This window comes from Bison bison, unplaced genomic scaffold (assembly GCF_000754665.1).
Source record: "Bison bison bison isolate TAMUID 2011002044 unplaced genomic scaffold, Bison_UMD1.0 scf7180017864451, whole genome shotgun sequence".
Classification (NCBI taxonomy): domain Eukaryota; kingdom Metazoa; phylum Chordata; class Mammalia; order Artiodactyla; family Bovidae; genus Bison; species Bison bison.
The window spans coordinates 1,861,914-1,876,005 of NW_011495013.1; the positions used below are offsets into that span (position 1 = coordinate 1,861,914).

A 14,092-nucleotide genomic window follows, 5' to 3' on the forward strand; every position below is an offset into this window, starting at 1 on the left:
AAATAGACTATTTCTTGCCATACCAGTAAATAAAGGATATCCCAGTCATCAGCGATTGCAATCACTACTGATTGCAGTCACCATGAGTGGTGAGCTGGTGAGCCCTGGGGAATCTCAGGATTCCTCAGGACATACAGGACATTGTATGAACCTATAGGACACTGGTCCCAGATAGCTGAGTCATGTATCAAGGGTATGATTTCAGTGAGCACAGACTCTTGCATCTTCCCATACATAGACAGGTGCTAAATGAGGTATCTTGTATCCCTTTAATTAACAATAATCTTTTTTTTTTTTTAAACCAAGAACTCAGTTTTTAATTTCATCATTTCTTGCATTTGAAGTACTCCTCGATGACATCCTTGGCCTGAGATTCTTTGCCATAGTCCTTAACCACCAAACAACTGCAACCAAACCACTTTACGGGGTTTTCCCTCTCTGTCAATTTTTCAGAGGCCTACCCATTCCCCTAGTTTCTTGTTGTCATCAACCTTAATCAGGTTGATTTGATGCTCAGCACAAAGGGCCTCCACCAACTTGACATACATGGGCTCATCACGGTTGGATGCAAGCACACATAGATGGGCTTGGCACTTGTCTAAAGCTTTCACAGCTTCGCGAATTCCACGTGCTAAGCCATCGTGGATGAGCGCAGTCTTCAGCACCTCTTGCAGAGCAGTATTGACGTCTATTACACCTCCAGCAGCAATGCCTTCCTCGGCCACGGCAGTGGGTTATGGGTGGAGCCCAATCTTGAATGCACCTGAGCCTCCGCCTCTGCAGCAGCAGGGAAAGAGAGCAACAATAAGCTTTTGATGTTCAAACTACCTGCCCTTTGTAGCAAAACTATATAACCTGATTCTCCCCTCACCTCCTCGGAGCAGTTCTCTCCAGGTTACTTGAGATGCTGCTTCCCTGGCTTGAAGTCCTAAAAATTCCTGCGGAATAAAACATAACTCTCAATATTTTTTAAGTCTACACCTTCTAAGTTCTAGTTGGTCTAAGAGTTAAACTTACATCAGATGGATTACAGGATAAAATCAAACAAAAGTTCAACAACATGTATACATAGGAGAGACCCAGGAAAACTGAGTAACTCTCCAAAATGGCCAACTTGAATACCACCTTCAGTTAAAGAAAAAAGAGGATGTTAGGGGTGGTGGTTTGGGACTTCCAAGGGGAGGAAGGCAACTGAAAAGGAGACAAAAACAGCAGACGTTTGGTAAACAAATGTTTGATGGGTCAGCAAACACAATGGGACACAGAGGGGAATTTTAGCAGACTTTGCTAGGTTCCTCTGAGTCTACACATCTAGTTTGTACTATGGTTATCTATGGTGGTATCACCCTTGGCAGACACATCTTCCACATTCTTTTAAGCAGGTCGGGGAAAGGTCAAAGGTAATGAGTCTCTGACCTTAAAAAAAAATCAGCCTAAACTAATACACATGCCAAAGAAACTCACTTTGGGGTGGAAAATCTTGCTTCCTCCACATTCTTTTAAGCAGGTCGGGGAAAGGTCAAAGGTAATGAGTCTTTGACCTTAAAAAAAAAATCAGCCTAAACTAATACACATGCCAAAGAAACTCACTTTGGGGTGGAAAATCTTGCTCCCATACTATAGCTAGGGCGGTCAAGGCAGGTGTCGCTCTTTTGAGCTAAGACCTGAGAGCATGTCAGATAAACATCACAGTTAATGCTTGGTGAATATTGTTGATTGCTTTCTCCCTGGGACCACACTGACTCCTATTTACTTGTCTGCACACCTGCTCTACCCACATAAATCCTGAGCATGTAAGTCTTATATTACAGACAGGAGTCCCAGGTTCAGAGGTTAGTAAGGCAAGTTCTGATTCTGTGGGTACTTGCCCTCATGGTAATGGCTACACAGCAGTGTTGTGACATACTGTGGAACAGGTTCTGAGAGCACTGAGGACCAATTAGCCTAGTCTTGGGCTTATCCAATAAGGCTCAGGAGAAGGAGAGGCTCAGAAGGCCATTGTCCTTCCTTCCCATCTTCCATCCTGTTCCAACAGCATGGCCCAGGATCTGAGCCCAGAAAAAAGGAGAGTAGGCAGAGGCCCCCAAAGCTGTCACTTCTGCCCAAGTTTTCATGGGCTGTTAAGAAGCAAATAATTCACGTGTAGACATCCAAGCAAAGTGCCACAGTAGAAGCAAGGAAGACAGTTCAGTTCAGTTGCTCAGTCATGTCCGACTCTTTGTGACCCCATGGACTGCAGCATGCCAGGTCTCCCTGTCCATCACCAACTCTCGGACCTTACTCAAACTCATGTCCATCGAGTCAGGACACAATTTAAGTGACTGAACCACCGCAACCATGTTAGTCAGGGATGTTTTCACCTAAAAGTGTAGGCAAAATGTGGCTTCTTGGTTTAAAAGACTTATATAACTAAAAAACACGAGATAATTCAGTCTATTAATGATTTCAGTTCAGTTCAGTCGCTCAGAAGTGTCCAACTCTTTTGAGACCCCATGGACTGCAGCATGCCAGACTCCCCTGTTCATCACCAACTCCTGGAGCTTGGTGAAACATGTCCATCAAGCTGGTGATGCCATCCAACCATCTCATCCTCTGTTGACCCCTTTCCTCCTGTCTTAAATCTTTCCCAGCATCAGGGTCCTTTCAAAGGAGTCAGTTCTTCGCATCAGGTGGCCAAAGTATTAGAGTTTCAGCTTCAGCATCAGTCCTTCCTAAGAATATTCAGGACTGATTTTCTTTAGGATTGAATGGTTTGATCTCCTTGCATTCCAAGGGACTCTCAAGAGTCTTCTCCAACACCACAGTGCAAAAGCATCAATTCTTCAGCGCTCAGCTTTCTTTATAGTCCAACTCTCACATCCATACATAACTATTGGAAAAACTATAGCTTTGACTAGATGGATCTTTGTTGGCAAAGTAATGTCTCTGCTTTTTAATATGCTGTCTAGGTTGGTCATAGTTTTTCCTCCAAGGAGTAAGCGTCTTTTAAGTTCATGGCTGCAGTCACCATCTGCAGTGACTTCGGAGCTCCCCAAAATAAAGTCTATCACTGTTTCCGTTGTTTCCCCATCTATTTACCATTAAGTGATGGGACCGGATGCCATGATCTTAGTTTTCTGAATGTTGAGTTTCAATCCAACTTTTCTACTCTCCTCTTTCACTTTCATCAAGAGGCTCTTTAGCTGTTCTTCGCTTTCTGCCATAAGTGTGGTGTCATCTGCATATCTGAGGTTACTGATATTTCTCCCGGCAATCTTGATTCCAGACATTCAAACAAAGCGCCACAGTAAAAGCGCGGAAGACAGGGAAAACGCCAAAGCTCCTGCGCAGCCACGCCTTCCCCAAGTGGTCAGGGTCTGGCAAGGTCTCGCGATTGGTCCTGCTCGCGCACGCCACTTCCGCTGTCTCCGCAGCTAGGTCTCTAAATGATGTTACCATTTCCGGGTTCGCTGAAGCCGCCTCAGGCGGCGCAAGGGTCGGTGTTCGGTAGTGTCCGGTCTATGGAGTCAGTTGGTGGCGGCGGCGGCGCGGAGGCAGCAGGCGGTGTCCGAGTGGGGGCCTTTGCCCCGCCAGGATGTTACCGGGCTTGGCCGCCGCCGCTGCGGCCCACAGATGTAGCTGGTCTTCCCTGTGCCGGCTCCGTCTGCGCTGCAGGGCGGCGGCCCGGGGCTCCAGCGACCGCCAGGGTGAGTGTCCCGCGCCGACCACTGACTCCGCGGAAGCCGGACTTGAAGACAAGGCCGGGCTCGGAGCCGGGTGCCTCGCCTCGGGCAGTACGCCGCCTTGCCCTTCCCCAGCCAAAGAACCTTCCTTTTGGCCCTCCGTCTTCGCAGTTCAGGATACCCACCCTGCCGTGGCCCCTACAGGCCTCCTTGTTCTGGTCTCGCGTACAGTTCTAGCACGGCTCCCGCGGGAATTTGGGGCATTTCGCGGTCCGATGGCATCCATGAAACCGACTACTTCGTTTCAGATGAAAGGTTACGTGAGCATCTTAGTGCATGGCGGTGACGGCCCGCCTCCTCCCCCAGTCAATAGGAAATTGCTGACTCCAAGTTCCAGGGTGTTTTAAGCTCACCGCCTTACCTTTATTGAGCACTTGTGACTCTGGATTTTCTTACCCTATTGCTTTTCTCATATGCCCAGCTTGTTTTATTAAATTTTCTGAGAGGAAGTTGGGAGTTACTACTTAACATTTACGAATAATTATTTAATATGAGACTCTGACAGTCCCGCAATTAATTGAATGAACCCAGTTCGGTTGAAGACTCTTTTTGGTGAAGAAATGTTTACTGGTTTACTGTTTTTATAATTCTTATCCAACAATCTTTTCTGACTCAAATTTCAGTTGGCAGTTTGCAAAATATCATTGAACTTGCAAGTCTGAGTCAAGCTTACCTCCGTTTTTGCCATACCAATAGTCCCTAGCAGGCCGAGAGGAACAATGAGGGAGAGACAGAATCAAATCCACTCCTAACCTAATCCCCCAGATTCTTGTGGGTGAAAAGAGAATTTAAAGAAACATTTCCCCAAAGTTTATGTTTGAAAAATCTTGTAGCATGTTTGTGACTTTGCAATAAAAGTTGGAAGTTGTAGTCATTCAAGTTTCTAAGTAACATAAGCTTTAGAAGCTCTTTACTGTGTAGGTATTTTGGCATATGGTCCTATTTTTGATTTGTAGTAAATGTAGAAACTGGCTCTTAAAATTTCAGAAGGGTTCATTTTAAAAGAGCTGTTTTGGAGACTTAGGTAGTGATAAAAACGTGTAACTGTGGAGTTTTCCTGTAATGGGAAATATACCCGATTCTCTTGTGAACAAGATGAATCATCTAGTTCTACCATACTCCAAAATCCTCATCTAAGCTTTCTAGCATGATTGCTTCTGTTGACCAAGTAGTTTTGGCATTTTACACTTAAATTAGGTGGAGTGGCTGTTGTTGCTTGGTCGCGAAGTCATGTCCCACTCTGCAACCCAGTGGACTGTAGCTAAATTTAGTCTAAACTGCCTTTAAGTGTTGGTAAAAGGAGGTGAAATGGTGTAATTTGTAATTCATTATTCTCTGTTGAAATTTATGTGCTCTTTTCTCATCCCTCTGTGATAAGAATCGCCTGTCTTCACCAGTCACAATGACTGCAAAGTTGTTTACAGTATTTATTACCAAAAAATTAAAATGTGTTCTCATACTTAAAAATAGTAGATTGAAAAATAACCTTGTTGGTGAAAATTTAGTTTCAATAATACCTAAACAGCTTTTAAAAGGGTGACCATAATTGTTACAAAACTTCAAAAGGATTATTTAGAAAAAGTACTAATCAAGTTGGTTGCACCTAAGAAAGAAATATTGGAAGAACTTTTGGAGAGAAATTTCTAAAAATAAGTGTTTTTACTTTGTCAAGAAATAAAGTTTAGTTTGTGCTTCTGAAAGCCCTGTGTAAATTTAAAAAGAGTAGTAGAGGAAGAATCTTAAGGGAAACAACTGCTTCTTGCTGCTGCTGCTGCTGCTAAGTTGCTTCAGTCGTGTCCAACTCTGTGCGACCCCATAGACGGCAGCCCACCAGGCTCCTCTGTCCCTGGGATTCTCCAGACAAGAATACTGGAGTGGGTTGCCATTTCCTTCTCCAATGCGTCCATGCATGCTCAGGCGCTTCAGTCGTGTCCGACTCTTTGCAACCCTATGGACAGCAGCCCATCAGGCTTCTCTGTCCACGGGATTCTGTAGGCAAGAATATGGGAGTGGGTTGCCATTTCCTTCTCCAAACTGCTGCTTATACATGCTCAAAGATGAGAAATGCTGGTGGGTCAAATTAACACTCTAAACTGCCGGGGTCCAGCCCCGGTGGATCCAGGGAATTCGAAGCGGGGACGGCATCGGCGAGGATCAGGAAACAACTGCTTAATTAAACGTTAATTAAGGATATAAAGAGTAATAGAATAAGGCTAGCTCAGTGAGGAAATTCAGTGGAGAAAAGAGGCTGAAATAAGGCTAGCTCAGTGAGGAAATTCAGTGGAGAAAAGAGGCTGAATAATTCAGCCAGAAGGTGAGAGAAAGAACGACATGGGGAGACCAAGTTTCGGTGAACAAGGTCCGCACTTTATTTTCCAAAGTAGTTTTTATACCTTAAGTTATGCATAGAGGATAATGGGGGAAGGGGTAGAGTCATGCAGCAAGCCAGGCTTTCTTCCTGCAAACTTATCATATGCAAAAGCTTAGGTGATTTGCATCATCTTCTGGCCCGGAGGCCTGTTAACACTTTAAGACCCTTTCTTCAGAAAACTTACTTTTCTCTAAAGGTGATTGGTCAGGAGCCACCCTCCAAAAGCATTAGATAAAGTTGCATTCCTACAGAGCAAACGTGTGGTGGGCTATAACAAGAAAAAGAATTAACTCAGGGGTCCCAGGTTACAAACATTAAAGCTACTACTTACACCAATTATATTAATCAATACACTGCCAGGGACACAGCAGGTAAGGGATATGGAAACTTAGCAGCAAACATTGGCCCAACAAGTGAAAATCCCTTCACCAATACAATTTCTTTTTTTTTTTTTCACCAATACAATTTCTAATCAATCTTTTAACTGCTCAAAGGAATCTGTATTTAGACAGTTTAGAACATCTCACACCTCTCACAGTTGGGAGGCTCTGAGCAATCACATGTGGCTGGAAAAACCTATTCAGGCAGGCTAGAGGACTTCCAAAGGAGTTTGTAGGTTGAAACACTGTCACACCCAGGAATTATTAACTGGAGCTGTAAGCTAACTCTTTTTTCAGAGAGAGGTAGTGGGGGACAGCCCCCTGTGAAGTCAGATGTGTAGGGAAGAGCACAAAGCAGAAAGTAGGCAGACTCTGGTTTTGGGGGTAGATGCTCGAGAATTTCCAGGGGGACTCCTGAGGCTCGATTACGCCGAGCCTCCTTCCTCATGACCTTTGTCATGGGTGGAGTTCCTCACGCTGGCTCCTGGCAGTGATAGAATTCCAGTTGAGCTATTCCAGATCCTGAAAGATGATGCTGTGGAAAGTGCTGCACTCAGTATGCAATATGCACTCAGTATGCAATATGCCGGCTCCCGGCATCGTAAACATTTAAAGGCAACAAGGAGAACAATATTCGAGGGCGGTTCTGTCTGAAAGAAATATAATGTGTATCATGTATGTAATTTTGATAGCCGTATTTTAAAAAGTAAAAACAGATGAAATTAATTTTGTTAATATAGTTTATCCAGTATATTCAAAGTATTTCAATATTATGATCAGTATAAAAATTATTGAGGTATTTTACTTTATCTTTTTGAACTGTTTCTGGAGTCCAGTGTGTGTTTTACACTTACAGCACATGTTCAGACTATCCACATTTAAGGTACTCAGTGAACAGTGACTTCTGGGCAGTGCAGATATAGAATTAGTATTCCTAATTTATAAAGAATTTTTACAAGCCCAGTAGAAAAATGGGCAAAGGAGATGAATGCATTCATAAGGGCATTCGAGTGACCAATAAAAATGCAAAAATGTTCCATATTTACTAATAAGTATAGAAATACAAATCTAAAGGGTTTACTACTAATTGCTTTCACATTAGCTAAGTTTTTCATAGTGATACTCCATATTGAGTGTGCAGGAAAGCAGAAACTCTTACTACTAACTGGGACACGTAGTTAGTTGGTCAGTGTTTTGGAGGTCAGTTATTCCTTGTACTAAAAAGAACCTTAAAGTTCTGTGCCTTCTTACCCAGCAGTTCTACTTAAAGGGATTTGCTTTCAAGAAATAACCAGATACATACTACAGTGTGCACACAAGTTTATTATTAATAGTAATAAATAGGTAACACAGTTATGAAGAGTATATTACAGTTATGAAAAGTATATGGTATAATAAATACACCATATTATGGTATATTTATTAAGGGCTGGTGATAGATGCAGCTGTTAAAAAAATATAATTTAGAAGAATATTTAGTGACTTGGGAAAATGTTCTTGATGTATATGTCTCACCTGTTTTTCATGTATTTGTACCTTGCCTCATTGACAGGGATTTGAGGTGGGATACTCCCTTAACGACTACAAATCAATAGATGCAGGCTTTTGCTGAAATCCAAGATTAATAAAAGTATAGTTTTTACATAAAAAGATAGAAATTAACCTTTGTATTTTTAGATTTTTGTCTGTAACGTGCTGGTACTACCACATGAAAAGTAGAGTGGGGATTGAATCCCTTAAATAAGCAACAGGAACATTGACAGTTGTAAAAGACCGTTTTGGCAGAGTGGCAGCAGGATTCTGTGTAGTTCAGGTTAGTGATAAAGTTGCCTGTGGAGTGAGGTTAGCCACAGCATGTGTTTCATGTGTAGGGTTTTTGTGAGTGAGGATCATTCAGGAAGAGGTATCAGGCATTGTAGCCGCTGATTGTGTTGTGCTGAACAAGACAGACTTTCCACCTTTTTTGGAAATGAGGAATGAGAAACATACCTAAACATTGTAAAAGAAATAAGCCGAGTGGCAGTCTAGAAGCCTGCAGGGGCCATTTTATCAGTTATGCTGGCCTGGGACTCCAGCTTTTCTAAGGAGGTGGTGACTGAACCAAGTCATGACAAATGAAAATCAGCAAGCCAGGTGAAGATCTGGGGCAAAGAGCAATCCAGGCAGAGAAGACCAGACTTGTAGTATTCAGGAGCAGAAAGAAACATGCTTTGGCTGGAGTGTGGTTGGAAAGGGAGGAATGTGTGAAGTGAGATTTGAGAGATATCAGGGAGACCCTGGTTCGATTCCTGGGTCAGGAAGATCTGCTGGAGAAGGGATCGGCTACCTACTCCAATATACTTGGGCATCCCTGGTGGCTCAGTTGGTAAAGAATCCGCCTGCAATGCTGGATACCTGGGTTCAATGCCTGGGTTGGGAAGATCCCCTGGAGAAGGGAAAGGCTACCCATTCCAGTATTCTGGCTTGGAGAAGGTCATGGACTGTAATCCATGGGGTCGCAAGAGTCGGATATGACGGAGCAACTTTCACTTTCATAGCCTTTTGGGCCATAGGTTTAAGGGGCCAGAAAAGGAAATGTTTTAAAAATATCATTCTGATTACTGTTGGATTGGAAAGGGGAAAGGAATAAGGAGATCAGTAGAGGGTTATTAGAGTTAGCCACACAAAGAAGATTGTAGTTGGGCCATGGTACTTAGTAATGGAGATCAGTTCAGTCGCTCAGTATGTCTGACTCTTTGCAACCCCATGGACTGCAGCATGTCAGGCTTTTCTGTACATCACCAGCTCCTGGAGCTTGCTTAAACTCATGTTCATTGAGTCAGTGATGCCATCCAACCATCTCATCCTCTGTCGTCCCCTTCTCCTTCTGCCTTCAATCTTTCCCAGCATCAGGGTCTTTTCCAGTGAGTCAGTTCTTCACATCAGGTGGCCAAAGTATTGGAGTTTTGGCTTTAGCATCGGTCTTTCCGATGAATATTCTGAGAACCCCATGAACAGTATGAAAAGGCAATGGAGATGGAGAGATGCAGATGATTTTGAGGCATACTTTGGGATATAAATTATAGTGTGATAATACAGGTAGAGCATTTAGGACAGTGGCACTTAGTGAATCCTTAATATATTAAATATTCCCCCCCCCCCTTTTCTAAGAAAATATTAAGAATTAAGCAAGGAAGTAGAGTTGTATGCCAAGATGCAGTGCAGAAAGTTGCATATTCTTTACATACGCAAAAAAAAAAAAAAAAAAGGATTCCTGGTTGCTTAGTCTGTTCTGGTGAAAAATCACATCAGCACTAGTCCTGAAGGTTGAGCTAACTGGTGTAAGTCACCAGGCAGTCCTTTTGCTTGCCTGATGATTAGACCTGAAAGGGATTTTCCTGCATTTTATTTTGCTGGCTGAAAGTATAAAAGTAACCTAGAGACAATCAGTGTGCTCCTATTAGCAGAAATAATGTTAGAAGTGATTTAACAGTGCATATATTTTTAATTTAAAATTTTAGGCGTTGGGGAAAATACAGAAAAGTATTAAGATATAGAGTAAAAATTATGCATAATCCAGATGCATAATCCATTTAATAGTTGAAATCAACCTGTATTTTGCTTGTTTTTAAAAATGCAGCATCATGGTTCAGTTATACACACACACATATATTATCAGATTCTTTCCCATTGTATGTTATTACAAGTTATTGAATATAGTTCCCTGTCTTATACGGTAGGTCCTTGTTTATTTTATGTATAAAAAGTTAGTCGCTCAGGTCTGACTGTTTATGACCCCATGGACTGTAGCCCACCAGGCTCCTCTGTCGTGGGAATCTCCATGCAGGAATACTGGAGTGGGTTGTCATTTCCAGGGGATCTTCCTGACCTAGGGATCGAACCTGGGTGGATTTCCTGCTTTGCAGGCAGATTCTTTACTGTCTGACACACCAGGTGTGTATGTTAATCCCAAGGTCCTAATTTACCTCCTTTGGTAACTAGAGCTTCCCTTTTGGTTCAGCTGGTAAAGAATCCACCTGCAGTGCAGGAGACCTGGGTTCGACCTCTGGGTTGGGAAGATACCCTGGAGAAGGGAAAGGCTACCCACTCCAGTATTCTGGCCTGGAGAATCCCATCCACTGTATAGTCCATGGGGTCACAAAGAGTTGGACACGACTGAGTGACTTTCACTTTCACTTTGGTAACTACAGGTTTGTTTTCTATATCTGTTAGTCTGTTTCTGCTTTGTAAATAAGTTTATTTTCGTCATCTTTTTAGATTCTACACATAAGCAATATGATATTTGTCTTTCTGTCTTTGACTTACTTCACGCAGTATGATAATGTCCAGGTCCATCCATCTGCAGTGGTCTCAAGTATAGAGACTGATCTCTGAAAGACTTAGGTACATGTTTATCTCTTGTCCTGAAACTAGCCTAAAGTAAAATACTTCAAACCATTAAGAAATCTTTTTGTTTTTTAGTTATTGTTATTGCAGAAGCAACACACATGGTAGATAGAATTGTCAGTTTGCCTGGCAGAAAGAGAGCTTTTTGTATTGTAGTCTGAAAAAGAAGGCCAAATTTCCTCCAAAAGCCAGAGTAAGTGGTAGGTGACAAAGCAGATTGGAGAGGACAAGGGGTGATCAGTACCAATGTCATTAGCAGCTGCAGAGACAGTAACAGTAAAATAAAAGCAGAGAAAAGTGATTGTTGCGGTTAGACAGATAAGATACCTAGCTCTGCAGTCTTGATGAAAAAACAACCCTTGTATATACAGCAATGAGAAGTTCCTTTTCCACGCCCATAGAGTAGTGAGCACTGAACTAAAGACGGATCTGTAGCTTAACGTAGCTTATTTTAGAAGTCATCTTGAAGAGAGTGTATAAATGATGGGTAATATTTTTTTTACTATCTTTTTGCCTCCCAGAATTAATTAACAAATTCAGTAATTTATTCAACAGTTGAGTTTCTACTGCTGAATTTTAGGTATTCTGTGTATTTTATTGAGTCAAATGTTGTCCTATATATTCTGCAGTTTCCTTGCAGTTTGTCTTGTATTATGCCAAATATGTACGTTGAAAGTTGCTGATATCTGAAATTCTTCTAAAGTTAAAATTTAATAATTTTTTGAAACAGTGAACAAGGAAGCTAACAAGATTACTAGGGTAGTATCACAAGGACACAGGAGTTGGGAATTCCCTGGTGGTCCAGAGGCTAGGATTATTCACTTTCACTATCGAGAGTGAGGGTCTGATCCCTGATGAAACTAAGATCCCCATGCCTTGGAGCAAGTAAGCTGGTGAGCTCTGGAGCCCGTGTGCCCAACTAGAGAGCCTATGTGGCAGTGAAAGATCCTGTGTGATGCAACAAAAGCCCGACACAGCCAAATAAATAAATATTAAAAAACCCCTCAGTTATGGTTCAGTTCAGTCGCTCAGTCATGTCCGACTCTGTGACCCCATGGATCGCACAATGACAGGCCTCCCTGTCCATCACCAGCTCCCAGAGTTTACCCAAACTCATGTCCATTTAGTCGGTGATGCCATCCAACCATCTCATCCTCTGTCATCCCCTTCTCCTGCCTTCAATCTTCCCAGCATCAGGGTCTTTTCATATGAGTTAGTTCTTCACATCAGGTGGCCAAAGTATTGTAGTTTCAGCTTTAGCATCAGTCCTTCCAATGAATATTCAGGACTGATCTCCTTTAGGATGGACTGGTTGGATCTCCTTGCAGTCTAAGGGACTCTCGAGTCTTCTCCAACACCGCAGTTCAAAAATATCAGTTCTTTGGCACTCAGCTTTCTTTATAGTCCAACTCTCACACCCATACATGACTACTGGAAAAACCATAGCCTTGACTAGACGGACCTTTGTTGGCAAAGTAATGTCTCTGCTTTTTAATATGCTGTCTAGGTTGGTCATAACTTTCTTTCCAAGAAGTGAGTGTCTTTTAATTTCATGGCTGCAGTCACCATCTGCAGTGATTTTGGAGCCCAAAAAAATAAAGTCTGACACTGTTTCCACTGTTTCCCATCTGTAAGTGATGGGACCAGATACTATGATCTGAAGTTTTCTGAATGTTGAGCATTAAACCAACTTTTTCACTCTCTTCTTTCACTTTCATCAAAAGGCTCTTTAGTTCTTCTTCATTTTCTGCCATAAGGGTGATGCCATCTGCATATCTGAGATTATTGATATTTCTCCCCACAGTCTTGATTCTAGCTTGTGCTTCATGCAGCCCAGCATGAAGCATATATGTTCTCTGCATATAAGTTAAATATGTTCTCATAATGTTCTCTGCATATAAGTTAAATAAGCAGGGTGACAATATACAGCTTTGACGTACTCCTTTTCCTATTTGGAACTAGTCTGTTCCATGTCCTGTTCTAACTGTTGCTTCTTGACCTGCATACAGATTTTTCAAGAGGGAGGTCAAGTGGTCTGGTATTCCCATCTCTTTCAGAATTTTCCACAGTTTATTGTGATCCACTTAGTCAAAGGCTTTGGCATAGTCAATAAAGCAGAAATAGATGTTTTTCTGAAACTCTTTTGCTTTTTTGATGATCCAGCAGATGTTGGCAATTTGATCTCTGGGTCCTCTGCCTTTTCTAAAACCAGCTTGAACATCTGGAAGTTCATGGTTCACATATTGCTGAAGCCTGGCTTGGAGAATTTTGAGCATTCCTTTACTAGTGTGTGAGATGAGTGCAATTGTGCGGTAGTTTGAGCATTCTTATTGCCAAATTCAGACTTAAATTGAAGAAAGTAGGGAAAATCACTAGACCATTCAGGTATGATCTAAATAAAATCTCTTACGATTAAACAGTGGAAGTGAGAAATAGACTTAAGGGACTAGATCTGATAAACAGAGTGCCTCATGAACTATGGACGGAGGTTCTTGACATTGTACAGGAGACAGGGATCAAGACCATCCCCAAAAAAAGAAATGCAAAAAGGCAAAATGGTTGTCTGAGGAGGTCTTACAAACTGCTGTGAAAAGAAGAGAAGCAAAAAAGTGAAGGAGAAAAGGAAAGATACACCCATTTGAATGCAGAGTTCCAAAGAATAGCAAGGAGAGATGAGAAAGCCTTCCTCAGTGATCAATGCAGAGAAATAGAGGAAAACAAGAGAATGGGAAAGATTAGAGATATCAAGAAAATTAGAGATACCAAGGGAACATTTCATGGAAAGATGGGCTCAATAAAGGACAGAAATGGTATGGACCTAAGAGAAGCAGAAGATATTAAGAAGAGGTGGCAAGAATACACAGAGGAATTGTACAAAAAAGATCTTCATGACCAAGATAATCAAGATGGTGTAATCACTCACCTAAAGCCAGACATCCTGGAATGTGAAGTCAAGTGGGCCTTAGAAAGCATCACTATGAACAAAGCTAGTGGAGGTGAAGGAGTTCCAGTTGAGCTATTTCAAATCCTGAAAGATGATGCTGTGAAAGTGCTGCACTCAATATGCCAGCAAATTTGGAAAACTCAGCAGTGGCCACAGGACTGGAAAAGGTCAGTTTTCATTCCAATCCCAAAGAAAGGCAATGCCAAAGAATGCTCAAACTACCGCACAATTGCACTCAGTTTATGGTATGTGGACTGAATTAAGATCTGTTCACAGATATATAAAAATT

General features: G+C 42.1%; 1 protein-coding gene and 1 pseudogene across 1 annotated transcript in view; one reads left to right on the forward strand and one right to left on the reverse strand.

The window, feature by feature from the left end:
* Window positions 1-274: 274 nt before the first annotated feature.
* Window positions 275-731, reverse strand: LOC105002346 (annotated as a pseudogene).
* Window positions 732-3,453: 2,722 nt separating this feature from the next.
* Window positions 3,454-14,092, forward strand: part of SLC30A9 (solute carrier family 30 (zinc transporter), member 9) — a 90,292-nt gene continuing 79,653 nt past the window's right edge. The window contains exon 1 of the mRNA XM_010858852.1: window positions 3,454-3,686. Within this exon, the coding sequence (XP_010857154.1) occupies window positions 3,575-3,686 (112 nt within the window). The 5' untranslated portion in view covers window positions 3,454-3,574. The remainder of the gene's footprint in view (window positions 3,687-14,092) is intronic.